This window comes from Gasterosteus aculeatus, chromosome 14, assembly GCF_964276395.1.
Source record: "Gasterosteus aculeatus chromosome 14, fGasAcu3.hap1.1, whole genome shotgun sequence".
NCBI lineage: Eukaryota > Metazoa > Chordata > Actinopteri > Perciformes > Gasterosteidae > Gasterosteus > Gasterosteus aculeatus.
In genome coordinates, this window is record NC_135702.1 from 6,613,137 (window position 1) to 6,636,241 (window position 23,105).

Sequence of the window (23,105 nt, forward strand, 5' to 3'; positions counted from 1 at the left end):
GAACTAAAACCTCCAACACGTCTTTGGTTATTTAAATGTAACCAATGCAAAATAGTTGTGACATTATTATCGTTACCATTCACACACAACCTAAAGACAGTGGATCCCCACACACGCAGATATTTACAGCATATTTAGAGCAAAAGGAAGAACACACACACACACACACACACACACACAAACAGAGTAATCGCAACTGTAGAGACACAACCTGAAGTATCCAGATAGAACTCTCGGTTTGACCTTCACACCAGAGCAGGAGACAGCAACACATTACCTTAGACATGGGCATCTGGACGCGTGGTGTGCTGACGGCTTGAGTGTGTTGTCATTGGTTGGTGTCCAAGAGTACGACAAAGAATGGCACACACACACACACACACACACACACACACACACACAGACAAATCACTTGTGCAGCGCGAATAGAGACAAGCTGCTAATCCAATGTGACCATATGGGATCTATTCTTTTTTTTTTTTCTTGTTTTGTCTTCCTGTCCGTTTTTCGGCTTGTACGAGTATTTCAATTTCTCCTCCTCTTGTTCTCTGTCTCGTCTTTGTTGCTGCGGTCCCGGCTTCTCCCCGAGCTCGGTAACAACGTGAGCGTTAATGTGTGAGCAAAGGAGCAAAAGAGAGCGGGGAGAGGGAGTGGGGCTGTGGGTGAGGGGGGGGGGGTCAGTGAAGGACAGGAAATGAAGAAAGAGGGAATAAGGGAGAGAAAACGGGTGTGAGGGTAAAAAGTGGGGATATTTAAAATGGAAAGATCAAATACAACTAAGTCTGCAGACCCAAGCAGTCATTGTCCTCTCTTTCTCCCTCTCTCTCCCCCTCCCTCCCTCTCTAGCTCTCTCTCCCTCTATGCTATTTTTAGAAGTTGCTCCGTTGCAAATCAAAGCACCAAATACAAACCTATCAAAGAGAAGGATGCTAAGAGCCATTTCTGTCACACCTAATAACACACACACACACACACACACACACACACACACACACACACACACACACACACACACCCCTGTCTGTTACAATGACCATGTGTCTGCATCAGGCCTCAGGGGGGCCATGTAAGCTATACGTCTTATCTAATCATATCAAGTGCTAATAAATACTGGGCTTTTGAAATAGCTATTTTAAACCTTGTCAATTACACTGCACAGACCGCTGTCTACCTCGCCGTCCGGCTGCAGGTATTCGCCAGTAAAGTAATGATCAACAACTCAAGGCAAACAGTTGGTGGTATTTTTTTGTTGGGGCTCTCCCAACTGTCATTAATCAATTATATTAATCAAAACTGTAAAAAAAGAAAAAAAAAGAAAGAAGCGCTGCTGTTTAAAAATTGAACTGTTATCCCAGCTCCATTGCATACTCAGTGGAGCAGACGTCTTTTTTTGTTAGTTAAGAATGCGCATTATTCAATTTAACAGCGAATGGATTTCATGCTCGGCTGTACCTTCTCAGGACCAAGTCTGCTCGGTTCTCATCCATTCGAGCTCCTGCGCTGATGCACGATTGCCGTTATGTAGCACAGTTATGAATAGTTAAAGGCGGGCTGAAATAAAGCTAAACATCACTCCATCAAAGGGAAATCATTAATGTTTAAAGAGAGCCAAGGGAATTAATCCTAAACTAAAGGCCACAATGAATAACATTGAGCTGTGTGTGTGTGTGTGTGTGTGTGTGTGTGTGTGTTTGTGTAACTGACAGAGACACAGGGAACCCTGGTATTAAACACATGGTGATAAAGATGGACACAGACCAAAGGAAGAGAACTGCATAGTAGCACTAGAGAATTCTGCAAGAGAATTGGAAGGGAAGGAGATCCTTTTTGATTATAATTTATAACATAAGGAAGAGAAAAGAAAAACAAAAAGGGAGAGTAGGCTTATTTTTTTCTGGTAATCTTTTCACATGCTCAGAGTCAAATGAGGAATCAAACCAAAATAACAAATATCCTGTACTCAATATTTCCGAGTCGTCTGTTAAAGTAGTTTGTTTCAGTCGCATACAGAAAACACCTGAAAGGTTACTGTAGCACATTAATGGATATCCAACACTGGATACAACACACAGGCAAAAGGTGGAGGTGGAGAGCTTTTTTGCTTTACTAATTTACTTCAAATCTTTGACACTTTTTATCTTTTAAATTTAAAAAAAACATGTGATACACTTTAGACCTGAAGGACAATCTCTCTAACCAGCAAATTACTCTGTAGCCAGAGCTCTCGTTTAATAAACATCTAAAAGAAAATAATTCCTAACTTCCCTATGCTCGTGTTTTTGAACCAGCACTAAATGTGGAGGGCGCATTTTAAAAGGACAATACATTCCAACAGTAGCCTACAGCGTGCTGTTTATGCGTTTGTTTGTGTGTGCGAGTTAAGAAAAGACAAAGGCAAAGACATGACGGATGTAATTCATCCGTGTCTTATTGGAGACACTGAAGGGGAAAATGTGTGTCTGTTGAGGGGAAATAAAGAGAGCGAGAGAAATTAGAGTCACGTGACTGCGCAGAAGTCGCCCATATTTGACTCAACATGAGGATATTTGACATTTGCTTTCATGGTTTTTAGACATGTAACTATTTGCATATGTATTTTTTGTAATGTCCTACTTGCGGTGGGGTAACAGGTGAGAAAGAGCCTCTTTCGCTTTAACCCTGAGCTTGAAAACCTGTGACATTGCATCATGTCACTACTGTCTCATATTACGGTCATTATTTCTAGTACACTTTCTCTATCCTGCAAAGTCTTGCTGAATCACATGACCGATCCTGTTCTCGTTGAGATCCAGTAAATGTCAAAGCCGTAGTTGTCTTCAGATTTGTGGCTCATGATCTCTTCCAAAGCAGTTGTCTGATTGCCATTGAGGTCTACAACAGTAAGTATATTTCTCAGGATAAGTGCACTGACTTCTTTTTTGTTTTTTTGGATTTTGTACTTTGTAAAGCACCTTTGCTTTTATCAACAAAAGAAATTGTTTTGTAGAAATAAATTTCCTTTTGTGAGAAGAATTCAGGGAATATCAAATCTTAAATCTACATTCTCGATGGTGGGGGAAATATTTTATAGTAACATTCGACTTATTTTAGTGCTGCTAAATATCAACTGGAGCATTCAACAATTCTGACTTACTTTCATGGATGACATTGCCACAAAAAGCATGTGTGTGCGTGTGTGTGTGCATGTGTGGGCCTTCGTAAAAATGATGGAAATGTGAATGAATAATTCAGTTTTGTAATAAATCCCTGAACTGCGGAGAGCAATCAGCTTATTTTCTTGTACTTATTTTGTGTTGCTGCTTAAGATTCAGTGTGCCCTCGTAGTGAGATATGCTCCCCAAAAAGATGCATATTCAAAGACACTTCCTGTCCGTCCACGGCTTTGAGGATCAACGATTGAGTTAGAATGACATGGAGAGACATAGTAGCATAGTCAGTAAGAGAAGAAGAGACCACCCTCGAAGAGAAGAGACCGTCCCTGTCTTTAAATATATCGTAAATAAACAGTTTGACAAGTGAGGCCAAAGAGTGGGAGTGAACGAGAGTCCTCGTTCTTAGTGAGTCAACTTAATGCTGTGTAATAACCACCTCAGCAGCTTAAACAGATTCTCATAAATGTGAAGAGAGACAGCCGGAGAGAGAACAGAACAAGCTGCAGCCGCACCGCCACAGACACACTTTCTTCATTAGCAGCAGCCATCTTTTCTTGCACTCAGCAAGAGAGCCAATGCTCCCTATGGAAGATTTATGCAGCTTTTCCCTTCTGACTGTGACTCAGAGGAGTGCCAGCATTGCTCACTGAAAACTGTGTGTGATGAAGTGCTGTTGTGATTTTCAAAGCAGCCATTTCTCCCTTTATTCCAATTTTAGGGTGAGTGTGTGTGTGTGTGAAGTTTCCAGCAGCCTAGTGGCTAATGCAGCCCACACTAGAACCTAGCGGAAGCTTTACACGGAAGCTTAACAGGCTGTTAATGGATGTGGGGCTGTACAATGAGTACGGAAACAAATAAAAGGGTTGTATATAGATTATAGATTATTAGTTTAGCGTAAATTGTAGAAAGAGCAGCTAGGATCTACTTTAGGATCACACTATTAAAGAACTCAAAGGTCAAGTTCAAATTTGATGTTTTTGCTCTGCAGCTTTTAGTTGCAGGGCCAAAAGCAAACCGTGTGGGAGAAACGATAACACCAAAAATAAATGTAGTGCCAAAAGCAAAAAAAAAAGTGGCTGACTAAATTACCGAGAGTACTGTTTTTTTCTTCGAAGTCTCATCTGCATCTCATCCCCTTTGTTCTGATATTAAGACCTTTTGTGGTATCCTGTCGTCCTTTCTTTCACGGCACTCAGAGCGAAACAGCCAGAAACAAAGCGAAGCATCAGTCGGGTTTGTCGTAAACAATCGCCTCTAATAATGCAGTAAACATCTGCTGACTTTAAAATAATCTCTGCACAAAATAGAAACTGGCAAAGTCCCATAATGCTCAGAGGAACTGCAGGATTAGAAGAATCTCCAAGTAAAATGGGCTCGCATCCAAATGTTTCAAACGGGAGGCATTCAAAGTGCTCGGGGACTCGGGAGAAACGGGGCCAGCTGCTGACAACAACACTGACACCCGTGTGCTGGAAAAACATGAATGGACTAAACAACACCGGCAGGTAGAATGGGTGCGATTGTGTCGGGTAGGTTCTCTCTCGGCACACTTGAACACAACTCTCGAGTAAAGTGGAGGCTTCAGCTAAGTTTGCAGTTAATCGGCTTTGTGTGGAGACAACAAATGCCGTTTTGTGACACAGGGCAAATGGGCGATTCTAACTCACTGGCTACACTCTATTCACTAAGTGGTCGCGTTGAATCGGCAGTAACGAAACAACAAACTAATGATTGCGGAAGCAGCATGAATAAGGGGGCAGATGATTACCGTCATATCTGTCATGGGGACGCTGTGGTAGATGTATAATCATTTGATTGAGATATTGATGTGCATTTGTTTTCTTCTAAGGGTACGTCTAATGCAGTGGTTGTCTGTGGAGGGACGTGACCCACAAATGTCTGTCTACAGGAATGTGTCCTCCTTTCCTTTGCCAATATGGAGATAGCCAAAGGAAACTTCCAAGATGAAATAGACAAGACATTTAGTTTTAAAGCCTGACGTGCAACAGATGGAACACCACTAATTAAATTATCCTCACATCTCCAGTACTCGACAACTTGATTTGCATACGATTAAACACATCAGGAGTTGACTGAATACAAACTATTTGCCTCTAAGGTACTCTGGAGAAATTCAATCAAGAGTGATCTAATTCGTCTGGATGTAGAATGATTAAGCGTGTATTCTCTTGCCTCCGGGAGGCCGTTTTTTATTATTATTTGATAAGAAATGACAGTGAGCGATTCTAACAGGTGCATGGAGAAGGAAACAGGAATAGCTCCACAGGACACACACACACTTGTGAGTGCATAATCTTACAATTTACGTGACGCACAACAAACGGGAGCACGTTTAGGGTCCACACTCACGTTTCAAATACGGCTCTTTTATAAATGAACGCTCACGCACAAAGAGCATTAAGAGGTACGTCAAACTGCTGCAATAAAACATCAAAAGAGAAACACGTGTGTCCACATTGAAAGAGCGATAGGGAATAAGAAAACAGCTAAATCTGCCATCAGTTCATTTAAATTATTTTTTAATACCATGCCCAAATATTATTATACTTTATTTATAATAAGCTGTGTAACTTTTTCTCGTGTTAACTATGTGCAATATGTTATACGTCGTCTGGAAACTAGGGTCATTATATTGACATTACTTTTTTTTTTTTTTTTTATGTACTTAGCTTGTGGTTTCTACTAAACAATAACAACATGTGAGGTGTGTATTTTACATTTCCAAAAGCGCGTGCCGGACTGTGTGGCCTGTGTCTAAGGAGGCAGGCACGCCCAACAGCTCCAATGGGACTCACTGTCAAAATAAAACAGCTTCAGCTTTAATATGAAAGCTTCATCATGTGGGCCAAGGAAATATCCTTTGAGGATTATTTCATGACTTAAATACTAATTAAAATTGAAGCAATCAATCAGGGGTTTACTGATATATATAACCGTCCAGTCAATAGAGTTTGGGTAAATGGCATTGACTTAAGTGATTTAGCATGCTTTCCATGCAGTATGTATTGATCACTGCAGTGTGTGTGTGTGTGTGTGTGTGTGTGTGTGTGTGTGTGTGCGTGTGTGAGAGAGAGAGAGTTCACCTTAAAGTATCCTAAACTACAGTAGCCTATGAACTATGGAATTCTTGGACATTTACACAAAATAATAAGTAATACAGTCTCATCAGGTATCGTTTTGAATGAACCGTGTCGGCAAAAATAGAAAAGCATAAACATGGAAACGCACACACGTGCAGAGGGAGAAAGGCATGAATCACTGGCGGCTGGTCCCTCGCTCTCTTTCTCTCTTTCATGTGCTGATGAAATGAACCGCTGATGTACAACAAGTGTGGCGTAAGCACGCAAATCTATTTAACCCTTTTAATCACCATTCAGCTGAACTCAAATGATGTGGGCTGGACGGCTTTGAAACGGATGGCATGAATCTTCGGTCTTGTCCGTTCATCCCAAATGAAAGAGGTAAAGAATTAAGAACCTAAGAACTAAGTACCGTTCTACACAAAGAAATCTAGTAGAAACAGGATTGGAAGTCACTCATATCTTTCAGAAAGAAAAAAAAAACTAATTGCATGAGAGAACATGGTGAACTAGGTGATGCTCAAAATGACCAAATTGGGCTAAAGTCATCTCATTCCCTGCAGCCACCCTCCTAATCAGGGCAAGCTATTGAGCCCGGTGAGAACTTAAAGATCAGTCACTGCGTATCCGTTACAGCTCCATGCTCCGCCATTGTGTTTCCTCACAAGTAGGGGATTAAACTCAATTGGATTGGATCCATTTGAATATTTGCAAAACACTAAAGCGTGCCTACAAATGTGATTTTCCCCCAGAGGTGCAGGAGAATCATTATCCATTTCCCTTAGCTCTACGGAATGTTTTAGCAACTTGCAGCTTACCCAAGATTTGTTTTTTCGCCATGAAAATGAACTGTTTTGGTTCACATCTCGAAACAGCATATAGGGTTTACTACTACATAGTGCAGCATTTAGCAACTTAACAGCCAGCATGTTTATAACAAGGGTTGGTAGAGACCAAACACAGAGTATGTTAGCCATAACTAACGACTGTTGGAACTTGTGAAGTCAGACAGAAGCAGAAAGTAAACACAACCCTCAATTACGCTCAAGAATTACGAGAATTTGTATCTTAATATGTCGTTTGTATACAATCACCGCTGTATTGTGAATTGTAACAGAGAGAGAGATAATTAAAGAGAAAGAGATAGAGAGCAGTAACAGAAGCCTGCTTTTGCAATCAAATGTCCCTTTTTTTGGCGTGAAAAAAAGCAAGCAGGGCTTAGTATGCACTGAGCTGACACTCTAATAAAGCAGGGGAACTACTCCAATCCAGCTGGATAAAAGGCAGCATTAAACTTGTCTTTAAGAACTGTAAGCGCTAAGTGGAAAGTCGTAACGGTGGTTGTGTGCGGTGCAGGAACGTGCGTGTGCGCGTGGTGTTCACGGGGTATCTCTAATGGGGGGCTTGCACAAATCTATGCCTTCCCATGTGTCCCAAGTGTTTACGGATTTATCTCTGTCATACAACCAAATTGGTAATGCTGGTGGAAGTGCGTGTCCATGCGGCGTACCTGTTCAAAATGCGGAAAGGAAGGCTCCCTCCTGTGAAGCTGGAGCTGCTTGTCAATGTTGTCCTTCAGACACTGACACACGCGGCGCTTCTGGTCCGCTGAATAGGCTTCGAGGCTGAGCAAGCAGTCGCACTTCTAGAGAGGGGGAGAGAGAGAGAGAGAGGGGGGAGACAGCAGGCAATTAGGCATCTACTGTCAAAGGAGAGAAGAAGAGATGTCTCCTGATCTCCGGCGGTGAAAGGATTACAGATGGGGAGAGCACAGGAGCGCACATCGGAGGATTGGACTAAAAACTATGAATGCAAAAGAATGAATCAAACTCTGCAGCGTCAGTACAGTGTCAGAGGTGCGGTACTACTGTGTGTGCGTGTCCCAGCCTATGAGTATGTTGTGTGTTTGCAGTTGTCATCTGAACTTTGTCTTCAGGACACCACGGACTGTAAAGTGGTAAAGGCGCTAGCATTAGTGAAATTGGATAATGGGCTGGTATCCACTTCAGGCAGAATCTGATATGCTGACAAAACGATTACCTGACCGATGGCAAGATGGCACTCTTAAAAGAGCTCGAATCAATACACCGCTGCTGGGAAATATAGGAGAATAAATATTTAACACGCAGCGGTTAACTTAGACTTGGCCGAGCTTGATCAAATAGCCTTTCACTGAAAAAAGGACATGAATGTCCCTCGGCTGACTCTTCAGAACATCCCGAATCTGTATTTGATCTCACTGATGTCCAGATTAAATCTCCATTAGTTTAATGGGTCTTTTGGGTTTTTGGTCATGATCCTAGCGATGCACTTTTGATAAATGACAGCCCACATGGATCCTTTATATAGTACACAAAACGCACTTATGTGGATTCTTTGCTCAAAATTTTAATTTGGCTTCCCAGAAGACCTCTTAAAGGAGGACATTTCCTTTAGAGCGCCAGTGGGAGTATGATATCTAGGATATGAACATGTTGTCCCGGTCAGTGTAATTTTAAGTCTGGGGTTCATTCTGTTTACACTGGTTTCATAAACATACATATGTATTTAACAATATGGTCACGTAATTGCATTTTATCATGATAACATAAAATCTGTGGTTCTCAGGGTGCTAACTAACAAGTTTTTACCCAAGTCATCATTGCACTCAAACATAAACACTCACAACTGCTCTGATCCACATTTCTGCATCTTCGCTTGAATATTGTTGTTATTCTGTGCTTCTCTGATTAAAGAACAAAATGAAAGGAGCCTTTTGTGCACGACTCACGAGTGCATTTGCCATGTCTTTGCTTTCCAATTTGATTTGAATTCCCATCTACCTGGGTTGCTTTGCTTCCGGCGGTGTCGGGGAAAAACATTTGTATCCTGACATTTTTGAGCAGGAGTCAGGCTATAAATAGGAACTTTCCACTTTGTGCAAGTCTTGGGAGATCAACTGGAGTCCTCTGGGCTCTCCTTGGCGCTCACCGCCCGGGTCAGTGGTGAATCACGATGCTACTTTCTGTGACTGTTCCCTGGCTGCGTGACATGTTGTGTTGCCATCTATAAGACTGGCTGTCGATTTCAATGTCACTCAATGTCGTGCTGATGATGGGGATGCTGCTGTTGTAGGTTAGAATGGCAAAGGACGTTTGGTGGATAAAGCCTTGTCAGTGTTAGTGACGCTAATGCAGGTTAAAGGGCATTAAAGTCTGCATTGATGGCATCGATGTCTAGACAGCTTTGTTTTGATGCAGCATAGAATGTACTGCAGGCAGAAGCGTTGACTATTAAGGAGAAGCGGAACATATTATTTAGTTTTTTTCTCTTTTCCTTCGTAAGTATATTTTGCATATTGGAAAAACAACAGTAAAATACTCAGAAAAGGGGAGGGAAAAAAAAGACAAAAACAAGATAGAGCAGCGGCTGGTATTGTAAAAGCCAATGGAGCGTGACTATTTTCAATTGCAGCGCAAGGTGATGAGATCGGGGCTTTGTCTGAACAGACAGAAATCAATGTCGATGTTCTTTTGTATCCGTCATTCGGACTGTATCCAAGTCTATAAGGGCGCAACAGAGGCCGTAATATATGAAACAAATGCACACGCATGGTTGAACACTTCAACGTAAACAACCAGCCGGGATAGGCAGGCGCTTATGATATTGCTGCCAGTGAGAATGTCAATTTTTTTCAAGATTATTTCTCTACGGGTCAGTAAAGGTCAGCAAACCTCTTCAAACCACTGAGAGTAAAGCAGCGAGGGCATCAGCACGACAAAGCAGCAGGATCGGTTTTCAATTAGCCTGTAAAATATCTCAACATCAAAGACACTCGTGGTTCCGATATGACCTGAATGAATTCTGCTAATAACTTGACTTTTGCTTCATCATCCGATCAAGAATGAAGATTGAAATGACATTTTAACATTTTAATTGACATATTTTTTTTCTTTACTTAGCCTAGGCATTAGCTGGTGAGTTTACATCATTTGATTCCCCGGTTGCCTAGCGACAGCAAAGCAACAGTACTTATGCAATCACTAAGTCGAGATGCAATCTGAATTTGTATAAAATAAAATAAAAATGGTCACAACACAAGCCAACTCAAATTCAATCATGTGATGCTACTGACACTTGTTAATTCCAGAAATGAAACAGGCATGTAACGCAACACCTTCCAGTAGACAACACACACGCACACACACACAGGCACGCAAGCACACACAAACAAAATTTAAAATGCAAATGACAGATTTATTTTTAGAGAAATCCCATCAACCATGGAGCAGTCCAGGGGCCCAGAGGCATGCATGCACCTGCATGTTTCTTCAGTCTAGGTGTGTCAATGTAAGGCCCACACATACTGTAGTCCACTAATACGGCACATTTTGTTTTTAATAAGGAAAGAAGGAGGAGAATTAAGAGAGTAATAACAGATGATGGCAGTTGTAGAGAAACAAAGAGGCCACTCTCATTGTGAGTACGAACAGCATACATAATATCTTCTAAATGAGTTGCTTGATGCTTTGCAAGAAAATGAGGATTTATTTGTGTATGTTCCTGTTCTCTCTTGTTTACCATTGTTCCACATGTTTGCGCTGCTTAACTCTGCGTTAAAGCATCCATCTAGGATAGTTAGCCGGACAGTGACTTGCGCATTGCATTGCATTGCATCGGTTGAAATAATCAGTCATGCCGGCGAATGAGAGAACTGTTGACACTTAGTTCGCGGAGCCAGATGGAGCTCTCGATACTGCAACGCTGCAGGAGCAGCTGTCTCTTAGTCTGGAGCACTACTTCTGTGACACATTGAGTGTGTTTGTTTTTCTTTCACGGTTAAAGAAAAATTACCAGTTACTTTAAAATCACATTCATTGCAATTTAATAATCTACATCATATTCACGTTGGGACCGAATCGTCTTTAATATTCGGATTGTTTTGAAAGGAATCCGCTGGAATCCCCCTGACTTTGTGGAAGCAGCTCTTTGGGGATTTTCATGCTAAAGTCACATTCTTTCTTGGCATTTAACAGCATCCGGCCAGTAACAGAGCGCTGGAAAACATAAATTACCCGTGTCCAGGACAAATTTAAATTTTTCAGCTTAGGCCGCCACGTCCTGTCCTAAATAAAGCCCCTTATTATTGGAATAATAGAGGTACTATTTACCTTGTTTATAAAATGACATAAGGAACTATATTAGCTAAAAAAGCTAATGCTTACGGTCGCTTCTACTGGTTCATCCCCGTTTATAAAATCTACCCATCCAAGAGATAAACATGGGAGCTAATGAAACAAAATTCAATGAATGGCCACTGGCCTGCCATGGAGTGGCTAAAAATACAGGCCGCATTTCCCCTTAATCAGATTGTTTAAAGTGCTCCCTGGTTAAAGTCCTCCCCCTGAGCCATCTGGCAGACGCGCATTCAGTGTGTCATTGGTCTGCTGTCAACACGGCTCACCTGACTCCGCACAGGTTAGCATGGTTTCAGTGACAGCTAATTCACCTAATACTAATACATGGGCATGCCGGCTTCATATTATCACACGGCTGGCTACTAATGAGCCAATTATAGTGGGGGGGTTTCCATGTGGAAAAGATTGCATGTAAAGCATCAATGTTTACCATGTTGACACTTATAAAACACACTCATTTGTTTTCATTTGGAGGTTTCTTTCTGTGTGCTAAATATGAAGCAGCTACCAGCTGATTGGTTGAGATTATCTGACAGACTTGAAGGAGTTAAATACCACAGTATTTCTCAAAGTGAGTGGGGACTCCCTGGAGTGGTCATGATGCTTCCAGGCTTCAGTGGACAACTTGTTATTTTGTTTTTTGGAACCGACTAAGCAAGGCAATTCATTTTTGGTTGTTTTTTTGCCAATGGACTTTATGCTCATGACTTTATGCTCATGACTTTATGCTTCATGCTGAAGATAAACTAATCCACTGCTGGCTGTAGCTTCCAATTTAGCGTTAATATTTTTAGCTAACTCTAGCAATTAGGCAAACTTTACAAAATGATTGAATTACTGCATTGAAATAGTCCCTTTCATAGATCTTTTAAGGCTGTTTTTGCAGGATATTTAAGCATGATAAGAACCAAGATATCCGACGATAGAAATTGATTTGTTTTCAATGTATTTGTGACGCTTAAGCAGCTGGCTGACTTTTGTTACAATAGGGATTACTTAAAGTAAATATCGACATCGGCCGCTAAAACTTTCCTGTAGGACAAAAAGCAGGTTAAAGCTTCTGCTCTTATGCTGTGAAATATTGCAAAATCTCCTGGCACGCACAACATTTTGTAGAAACAAGGATCCCATTCATACGTGTGACGGAATCAGAAGGTCTGTAAAGTTCAGAGTAATGGAGGCCAAGTCGGATACTCCTGCATAACTGTCTCATGACTGTCATCCCTAAACCTGGGAGTTTATATAACCAAAAATAAATAGCTGGGTTTGAGTGTGTTCCTTTCCACTCCAGTTGGAAACAATAAACAATATAGTGCAAAATGTGTTAAAAACAAGGTTTAGGTTTAGGATTACTAACTGTCAATACATTTAACCACACAGACAAACAAATGCACGATTTATGTTCCACGAGAAAAGAAAAAATGGAATGTCTCCCAACTTGGCGGCTTTCCCACACTCTTTCATCTATTTCTAGTTTGTTTTCTGTGGTTTCCAGCTGAGAGCTCTTCTGTGGTTTGCTCGGACGAAGCAGCCATGAAAAGAGCATGTAAGCTGGAGCCGTTGGCCCGTGGAGCTTCCATTAGCCACCGGGGAGGATGATAAGCACATGACGCTGCCAAGGGGAGCTTTTCTGAACTCCTATACTGTTTGCAAAAAGTTTCCTCAGTCACTGCCTATTTTTAATAGTAGCTTTAATTAGTTGTGCATGATTTTTTTCCCCGTTGTTGTTGGTTTTCTTCGTCATGACCTTTACAGAATCAGTGCATTCGTCAATCCTTTGGTGCTTTCTTTAAGGGATGCAGTGGATAGCTGAGCTTTGGGTATGTGTCTACACCGAATACCTATCTGATCTCAGTATTCAGGTCAACGCACATAGTTTGCATTCAGTGTGTGACTTTTAGATTTAGCTGGGGCTAAACGTATTCATTAGTGCTCATCATACGAGTTTAATGTGGTAAACTTTGTTAAATACTGTTGGTAAATATACACCTATGAAAACGTGAGATCTATTAGTAAAAGAAAATGAATAATTCAGATGCTGGTTACCATTTTTCCTGCACTTGACAGATTAGAGTGGCAAACCACAGTTTGGTGCAGCTCAGGAGAATTCTTTCATCACTGAAGTTGTTGGCGGTCGTAGATCTCAATGCAATCACGCTGCAAAGATGGAGCTCTTTAGGTGACGATAATCAGACGTATTGCCCCTGTCACTGCACTGCCGCCAATCTCCGCTGGTGTGTCAAATCAGACAGAACGCAAAGTCACCTTTCAAGTTACGGGGGCCAAAACGACATGGCGATGTCGTGCATGGCGACCATAAATTGAGTATTATGCTGACGAACGCCCCTGTGTGCGTATCATTCACAGCCGGCCTTCACCCTACGTCACGCAGTCAATGATGTGCCTGAACGTAGGGATTAACTCAGAAACGTAGACTGTGTCATACACACACAGACATTTAACACCAAGGGAAATATGTTGGAGAAGTCTTGTTCCTCCCAAAAAAGCCTCAACATGGAGTCTTCTCTCAAAGTAATCAAATGCACAATTGTTTACCTCGTCGAAGAAAGTCACCTTGACGTCAGCCTGCGCAACAGAGATCACCGCAAACTTTTACCCCCCGTTTAAATAGGCGACTCATTTGTGTGCACAGCTTGACCACAGAGGACGATGCACGCAGGCCCTCGCGCTGGTTTGTCACCTAGTCGGGCTTTAATGCTCTGCGTTTGCTGCCTGTCGTCTCATCTCTTCTCATCCACCGCATCCTCTGCGTTGTTTCAAGTGCACTAAAGGTGATTCGTTTCCAGCCTGAAACTGTTCGTGACTACTGACCAGTGGGAAGAGATTAGTTGTGATCTTATGCTGATGACTGTTTAGTGATCCCTGCATTGTGTCTCGCGGCTACATTGACAACTGAGGTGAAATGTGATTAATAAGTGAACAGGCAGTTATTGGAATACTCAGCTTTCACTGAGAAATTTACACATCAACACAGGAACCATGATCAGAAGCACGTGAAAGCAGCACATTTTGGTACTGTCCAAAATCAGCACTAGCACATAAGATCGCTTTGGAAAGATCAAAGTCACCTCAGTGCCACAAATATTTAAAATATACATCTGACATAATGTCCAGCCTGCCTGTATGCAAATAACTTTTCTATCCCACTCAAGACAGTAAGAACCATTCTTTCAATGGATTTCTTTTTTTTCTTATCAAGCTACAAAAACACCGCGACCGTTTCTGTTCTCGTCGTATCATGCAGCCGCACAGCGAGAACGACACATGTCCCCTCGTCTACGGCGTGCGAATGCTCCGCCAAGCCCACCCGTCAATCAGTAGGACTTACGTCTCCGCTGTCAGACAGCAGGTGCTTCTGTAGAGAGTTCGCCTCCCTAATGAACCTTTTCTTAGGCCCGACCCGGTCCGCCAAGTTGCCCATGACGACTCTGCGATGACCTCGATTCACTCCGATGCGCGATGATGGCACGCCGCGCCACTGTCTCCTCGCCGTCTGTGTTTTTGGTTTACCTACACAAGGCTTTCTTGCCTGCTCTCTTCCTGCGTCACTGACACACTTACGCACGCCCTCAACTTTCGAGAAACACAATTTCAACCCCCCCCCCCCACAACGACACACACCGACACACACACAGTTTCACATGTAAATCTGGGTTAGATCAGTACCGTTTTGAGCGAGCCCTAAAATAGAATGACCTCCAGTGATGGAGGAGAAGGGCAGGAGCAGACAAAAGGAGGGGAGCGGACTGTGACGGCGTCCCAATTGGAAGAGGAAAGGAGAGAGATTTTCATCCCTCACTTCTATTTTTCCTTCCACAATCAATGCTAACGTCTTTTAAGTTAGCATAGATTGGGACAATACGTCTCCCCACTTCTCTGTGTGTGTGTGCGTGTGACCTTTGCAGAGACAGACTAGAAAGAGCAGTTCAATACATCCATCACATAATACAGATTTCTTTTTTCTGTGAACAACACACACACACACACACACACACACACACAGAAGCGGAGAGGGACAGGATCACTTAAAAGTGAGCCTGCCTCTCGACTGCTCTTTTCCGCTCTCCTTCTCTTTCATCCTTTGGTCCGTCCACACAACTGCATGTCCTACGAGCAGGACTAGAAGGTCAACCACTCTGTAACTCTGTCATCACTTGAAGATAAATGAGCACTGCAGCCGTTTGGCAGCTGCTCACACTGACTTTGGGTATAAGCTGTATCCGCGGGAAGAGAAGCATCTCCTACATCACCATTGAGAGATAAGAGCCATAGGGCAGCTTTCGGTTATGGCTACCGTTTGCTCTCTGAGGTATGAAATTAACTGCTGACAGGTATTTCAAATACAATAGATGACTGCACATTTAGTGTGTGTGTGTGTGTGTGTGTGTGTGTGTGTGTGTGGGCAGAATCTGTCAAGATGGAAAGATGAACGAGGCTGAGCAAAGTAAATCTTAACTGGGGGAAAAATGCACACACGCTCTATTTGCTGTTACTCTGTTTACCTTGTCTGTTCGCAAGCGGATATGCTGCACTAGTTTGGCATTTTGAGAGCCACAGCTGACTTATTCTTCTAGAGAACCGACGTCAAACTGTCTCTGGTCTCCTCTGCAATCACTCTGGTCTGCCAATAAGAGAATTATTTGGTCATATACTCTTATTTACTCTTTTATACTCTCACATATGCATTTATGTAATCTTTTGTGCTGCAGGACTCAAATACCCTCCAAGGGCAAACACAAATAGCAATCAAACAATGTAAACAAATGCGTGCGAAAACGTACAGGATTAAGAAGTATGATAGTGTATAAAAGTCACTGCAGCGAAGACCATTTAACTTGAGCTGAACTAGCAAACGCTTGTTTCGTGTCGGATAAAACCCCAAATCTGCCTGTAACTCACTTAAAGTCTCTCAATTTCTCTCATTGGCTGCCTTACGTAAGGTTTTCTATTTATATACACCACCTAATTGGATAGATAGAATAATATTGGAGCCTTTTCCTTCCTCTTTTCCAGCCTGGCGGAATAGACATCAGGCCTGTCTCATTCTGTCTGGAATTTCTGAAAAAAAGGCCCTTTGAAATATTCATAAGCCGCTAATGAGGTTATGCAGCAGATTTCGAAGGAAAAAGTAGCGCAACAATGTGTGTGTGTGCAGCAGAAAGGGTTGGGGTTTATATCTGCTCAGTAAAAAGATTATCCACACAAGCAGACATTTGCAGTTGCAAGAAATTGCAGAAGAGTCAAAATGGCCGGATGGGTAAAAACAGGCTCTCGTAGCTATCCAGGCATTTAAAAGCTCCCATTTCAATAAATGGTTTCCTGTGGGCCAGAAAACCACAATCCTTTGCTCTGTATCTTAGGGCAGAACTGTATGAGCTGCGCAGATTCACAAGTTGTATTAGGAGTTGATGGTTATAGCTTCCATTGTTGAGTATCAAGGAGGCTATGGAGAGTACTTAAGGTATCAATCCCTCATAACCCCCGTATTTGGGACTAAAAATAGGGAATATTAATTCAGCTTCCACTCAAAATGTTTGTCTCTACCTTGTTGGCCAACAACAAAACACATCTTTAGAATTTAAGCAGTGGAAAGGGGGAGGGGGGGGGACGCTGAAGAGATGGGGGAGGGCAAACAATGACCATCACCTGCTAAACTTACTCATTAATTGCAGCAGGGGCTGCCAGGAGAACATAACAATATGGAAGACGACTGGAAAACAGCCAACCCGTCTCTAAACTTGCTGTGTGTGAACTTGCCTTGTGCTAAAAACATGTTTTAATACCCTCAGAGTTCAGTTGTGGCTGTATATTTTTTTCATACAGCTGTGCCATTTCAATAAGCCAGTGTAAGAATAACTGGTGAAAACCGCGATAAAATATTAATTATAACACCTAATCCCTTTCATCTAGAAATGACAGCCTGCGAGGTGTGACAGCAGATGGAAGAAAGGATGAATATTATTACAACAATCTTTGGGCCACATTGTACCACGGCCTTATTTACATTGAGGATTATTTTATACCTGAACGCATTTTCAAAATAATAATATTTACAGAATGTGCTTCTTTGGTGCGATTTATATATAAAAAAAAGCATCATAAACAAATACAGTGTGGGAGTCAGAGGACACATGGAGAAAAGACGTTTCCATTAAAGAAGCTCTCTGCTAATCCACGTCCCTTTAATGTGATTTCCTCTGGAGTCGATTGCCCCTGCGGATCACATTAGACCCTCAAACACACACAAAAACAAGCCTTTCTCTTACCTCGGTCATGTGGATAAGGTAGAATCTCAACTCTTCAGCGTAGTCTGTAAACAAAGAAGCAAAGGCTTTAATGTTACGTACCACGCAACCACGTTTCCTGTGTTTCATTTCCACTCACTTCCTTTTTGTACACAACGAAGCGTCTTTGATTTCCAATTATGATCTCGCCAGAATACTTTTATTGACGGAAGGCTTTTACTTTAGGTCAGCCTCATAGGCATACACCCATAATTCACAGAAGTAGTTCTCTGTAAGACAAGCCTGTGGGTTGGGAGTCAAGATAAATGGTTTTAATCGACTGAGCCCCCTTCCCCCTGCGAGACACACACACCCACAGACACACATGCACTCAATTATACACTCACACAGTCCTAAGTGTACACACAAGGTAATATTCTGAGTGACACTGAATATTACATTGAAGAGCGGTTTGGCATGGGTGAGATTAAAACTAATTAAGGATCATCCGTTTATACCTACATACCTCCATTCTCCCCGAGCCCTGAATCCATGTTACATTGCAATAGAGGAGTATTTATCCATCGGTCTATGACCCACAACCTAAATTAGGAAGCCAATTTAAAGAGTAACTGGCCCTATTCTGGCCCTACAATAATACTATATGTATAATTTGTGATCGAGTTTGCTCCCCTAAAAGTCTGATGGGGAAAAGCATTGCATCATAGTACGTCCGCTGATATATGGTAGTTTGTCAATTGCAAGAAAGAGCAAGGAACTAACTGAATGTAATCTTCCCTGTATGCTTTCTCAGAAGTGATTGCAAATATTGCAAAAAAAAGGGTTAGGGTTAGGGTTGCGTAGCCAGACTAACAACACCAATCCAGTTTTTCCACAAAAAAAGTGTATACAAATCTGTATATGTGTATCTTGCACGTGTCTAGCGTGAAGGAGCCGAAATGTGTTCATCTCATAACCGTGACCTCAAGCCCCTCCCTCTTCTCCCCGACCACCGCCAGCAGACAGCAGCCCCCGCAGGCGGCTCCTGGCCGGTTTGGTCTGTAAGCTTACTCGGCTGAACAGGAAGGGGTTCTTTTTCATCGTCGACAGCAGAGGTCACTGTTGCATGTCTTACTCTCCACAGCCTTTCACGGCATGAGTCTGTGTTAGTTTGAACTTAAAGAATGGAAACGTTCCCTGACGCGTCCATATTTTCCAAAAAAAACAAATTTACATATTTGTTCTAAAAAGTATAATCTTACATGTAAGTATTTTCTGATAGTAGAGGCCTTCCGATGTGTCAGAGGTGTAGTCATTTTGGTAAACCCCTGTCCCTCAGAACCACTTCCTGTCTCACTTGAGGACAAACGGCAACAAAGTAGAACAGTAACAACTTGCTCTGCAGCTATTTGATAACTTTCCCAATGTAACATTTAGCAGAGCATTTTAGTTTTAACGGTCCCGTGTCTATGGAGCAGTAGCCAACAGAAGGCGTGATAAGGTCATGTCGATGGCCTGGTGGGAGACGTCTTCTTACTCAGTTCAGTATCACAAATATTTAACCTGTCAAACGGTAAGCTGGGTTTTATGCGTGTTAAATACAACTCTCAATGTTTCCCACGCTCCTCGACCTGGTATCAGGATGACAGGAACACAGGAAAGCTCCTGTGTTGAACTCGTACTGGGTCGTTAGATGCACGCACGCACATACGCACACGCACGCACGCACGCACACGCACACACACACACACACACACACACACACCCTTGCTGAAACAAACACAATCCTCTGGCGCCTCTTTCCTGAGTGACGCCGCCGAAGCAAAATAACAATGACAGCCAGCAGGGTAGAAAATGTGTGTGTGTGTGTGTGTGTGTCCCATCATGAAACACACACATACAAAGCCTACTGTATCCCCACCCTGGTGCTCTCCCGATTGTTTGGGTGAAGGGTGGAGGTCAGAAGTGGCTCGAAGGAGGCCAGCTATGTCTGTGGGGAGGGCTGAGCAGCTCAGGCCAACCGATTTGAAAACGAGTGTTCATCAGATGGTAAACAGTTCTTATATATTCCTGTTTGTTTATGTGCAAGTAATATATCAATATAGTATACAATATTGAGTATTTTAAACTTCTGTTGAAAATAGTTTGACTCAGCGGATATGCTTACAAGTCATTATATACTAATAAGGCAGAAAGTATGTGTACATTGGAGCTATGTAAGTATGGACTGAACATAGGAAATATGTTATTACATTTCCTGAAGTGTTGGGCAATGGGAGAAACCTTATCCTATCCTGGCATATTGAGAATTAATTTAATTGGGTTAAATTGGCTTTAATTTAAAACTACTGACCTGAACACAACGTTGCCATTACTGGGCATAAGTCATTAATCTGGGGGACGAAGCAGACAATCTCTTACCCCACTTATTCTGTTAATTCAGTGCCATTATCTTCTCTAAACACAGATATTGTGAAGGAGCCCTATTTATTTGACTTGCCCAGAGCTCTATGTGCTGCAGATGGCCAAGCTATTCTCTCCATATTGCTAGAGGAGATGGTTGTTTACAAAGAGGTGAAATAAAAAGACAAAGTAACAGGAACCCGGCTGGTCTTTCCCTAAATATCCTTTGGTTAAGCTCAACCAAAAATATCGCTGTCATCACAGCACTGTGTGTTTATTTATAGTTGTGCAATCTGTGTGTTTGGGTGTTGCACTTCCGTCTTATAGTTTGTATTGAACTATAAAATTGGGAGGCAAATGTGGTTTAACACGGTAACAGATAAGACTGTTTGGAAATACAGTGTATTTACATGATGCACGTTGGCTCCATTTCGTGTAGTTTTTTGACTTTTAAATAGATTTGTGGCAGCATAATAATCCACATCTCGGACACCTAAGAACAAAAATGAGGGATTTGTTAAAGCGCACACACCGTCCTGGAGCCTCAGCTGCCGGAGGAACAGGGGACTCTGAAGGACGTTACACCGGCCTGGCTCATCTTCTCGTGTCACCAGCATCAGATCACTGTAGACGAACACTGTCACCTGCAACAAACAAGGTGCAAAAATCAGAACTATACTGAATTCAACACTGGTGTCTCACATGTAAAAAAAAAAACGATCTGTATTCCAGCGAGATGCACATCCACTAACAAACACTTAACAAGTCTCACCCATGCAGGTGCTTTTTCGCGCCTCATGTCCTCACACAGGAAATGCAGTTCACACTTGCATGATCATGGCTACATACATATACAAAAGCCAGATCTTGCTTTTTAGCCTACCGAGTATTAATTCTATGCTATAAAGTGTACAGACTTTTAACCTTAGTTTCACCAGCTATTCAAATAGCAATAGCTGCCTGAACATGAACACATGAATGAACAAAATAAAATATGTCCAGTACATTCAATTCATAAGACAGAAAGGATTCTAATATACATATTCATTCATCATCAACCACTTATCCGGGGTCGCGTAAGGGGGCAACAGTTCCCCCAAACTTCCCTTTCCCGGGCCACATCTACCAGCTCCGACTGAGGGATCGCAGAGGGCGTCCTAACCAGATGCCAGAACCACCTCAACTGGCTCCTTTCAACCCAAAGGAGCAGCGGCTCCACTCCGAGCTCCTCACGGTTGGCTGAGCGTCTCACCTTATCTCTAAGGGGGACGCCAGCCACTCCCCTGAAGAAACCCATTTTGGCCGCTTGTACCCGTGACCGAGTTCTTTTGGTCATGACCCTTCCAACATGACCATAGGTGAGGGTAGGAACGAAGATTGACCGGTAGATCGAGAGCTTTGCCCTCCGGCTCAGCTCTCTTTTTGTTACAACGGAGCGATAGAGCGAGTACAGTACCGCCCACTCTCCGGCCAAACTCACACTTCATCTTCCCCACACTCGCGAACAAGACCCCCGAGGTACTTGAACTCCTTCACTTGGGTAAAGACACGTGCTTCTCAGACTCTTGTGTTAGGGGTGCAGTGTCGGGCGTCAACGTTTTCCTTTTGCTTCAGCTTCTTCTGCTGCTCCTCCAGCGCTACAGCTGGATTAATGCTTTTTTCTCATTGTAGATTGAATCAAAATATCCCTGATTTTTGACTTTGTCAATGAGAACCGTCGCCTGTTGTTGAAGGATTTCACATTGTCTCCTTGCAACATCTACCTCCAACGTGTCCTGCTCATATTTTTATCCCTTTTTGTCTGCATACTTGAATACTTTTGAATGACTCCTGAAGGGTCATATTCACCTCGTCGTAGTTTCCAGGTGACTCAACTCGTCCCTGGTTTAAATCCAGCCAATTCATGATGTAATTTTCAGCCGTTTCTCTGGTTTGATGTTGGTTAAAATACTTCTGTGAACACGACAGAACTTCAGAACTGAGTTGTATCTGTAGGGGGCACTACGGAGACATTTCCTCACACCCAAATGCGAGCTCGCAAAAAGAATAATAATTAATAGCTCCACGATGAAGTCATTGCCAGGACTCTAATGAGTAGGTGAAAAAGGAGCCTAGATGTGGGCGTAAGAGCAGCTTATGGACATCTGTTCTTTCACGCCACATAACAGGCATACTCTCAATACAGCGCTTTTGCTGAGGTGGTTCCCTCGGAAGGAAGAGGTGGCAGAAAAGGTATTTCAGATGTAGCCAGCATGTGGCTGGAGTGTGTGTCTAAGACTGTGCAAGTTTGTGTAGGTTTGAGGGGGCGGAAGAGGATGTAAGAAAGAGTAAAGAATGAGGCCAAAGCAGATGAGGGGCGAGTGCACACATATATTACATTCACAAGACAATACTTGCATAAACAGTTGCACTTTTTCTTTGTGTTTTTGAGGAACCCTGTATCCTGTCCCCAATATACCGATGTATCCCTATCCACTGTTAAATGGTAACTGGCACAATAGAAAGGGCTTTCTACGTATTGTATTATCACATCAGCATGAATTTGATAGCAGGTTAATGAACCGTAAACGTGTGCTGTACACCATGACTTAGTTGTAAATATAAGTAGAAGGATTAGAAGAAGGAATAACATTTATAAACTGATTTAATTACTTGCATGATTACTCCATAACTAGATGTTGTGTTGTATAGCAATAGTAATCTACCAGGACATGTTTTTCTACTTATTAAGAATGTGTGCAACTTAATCCACCGTCGGTATGATGGTGAATTAGTTGAATCGGTTATGACCCAGTGACAAAGTTTATTATTATTCAATCAACTACATATTTCTGTTTTGTCCAAATGTCTCTTTAGATTAAATCAAATCAATGCTATGCTCATTATTTCTGTTCAGATATTATAATGTTTGAGTGAACAGTAGAGCTTGCGTGTTTGCTACCCGGGCAGGAACAACACTGACTGATCATTAAAAACCGCCAGAATAAAGCAGGGGAGAGAAACTCCCTCCCGACAAACACTGGCTGT

General features: G+C 42.3%; 1 protein-coding gene across 2 annotated transcripts in view; it reads right to left on the reverse strand.

Moving 5' to 3' along the window:
• Positions 1–23,105, reverse strand: part of LOC120831451 (regulator of G-protein signaling 3) — a 76,229-nt gene that overhangs the window by 13,210 nt on the left and 39,914 nt on the right. For both annotated transcript variants that reach the window (XM_078087737.1, XM_078087738.1), the window contains 3 exons: positions 20,611–20,722; positions 17,718–17,761; positions 7,764–7,898 (listed from right to left, as the gene is read on the reverse strand). In XM_078087737.1, the coding sequence (XP_077943863.1) occupies positions 7,764–7,898; positions 17,718–17,761; positions 20,611–20,722 (291 nt within the window). The remainder of the gene's footprint in view (positions 1–7,763; positions 7,899–17,717; positions 17,762–20,610; positions 20,723–23,105) is intronic.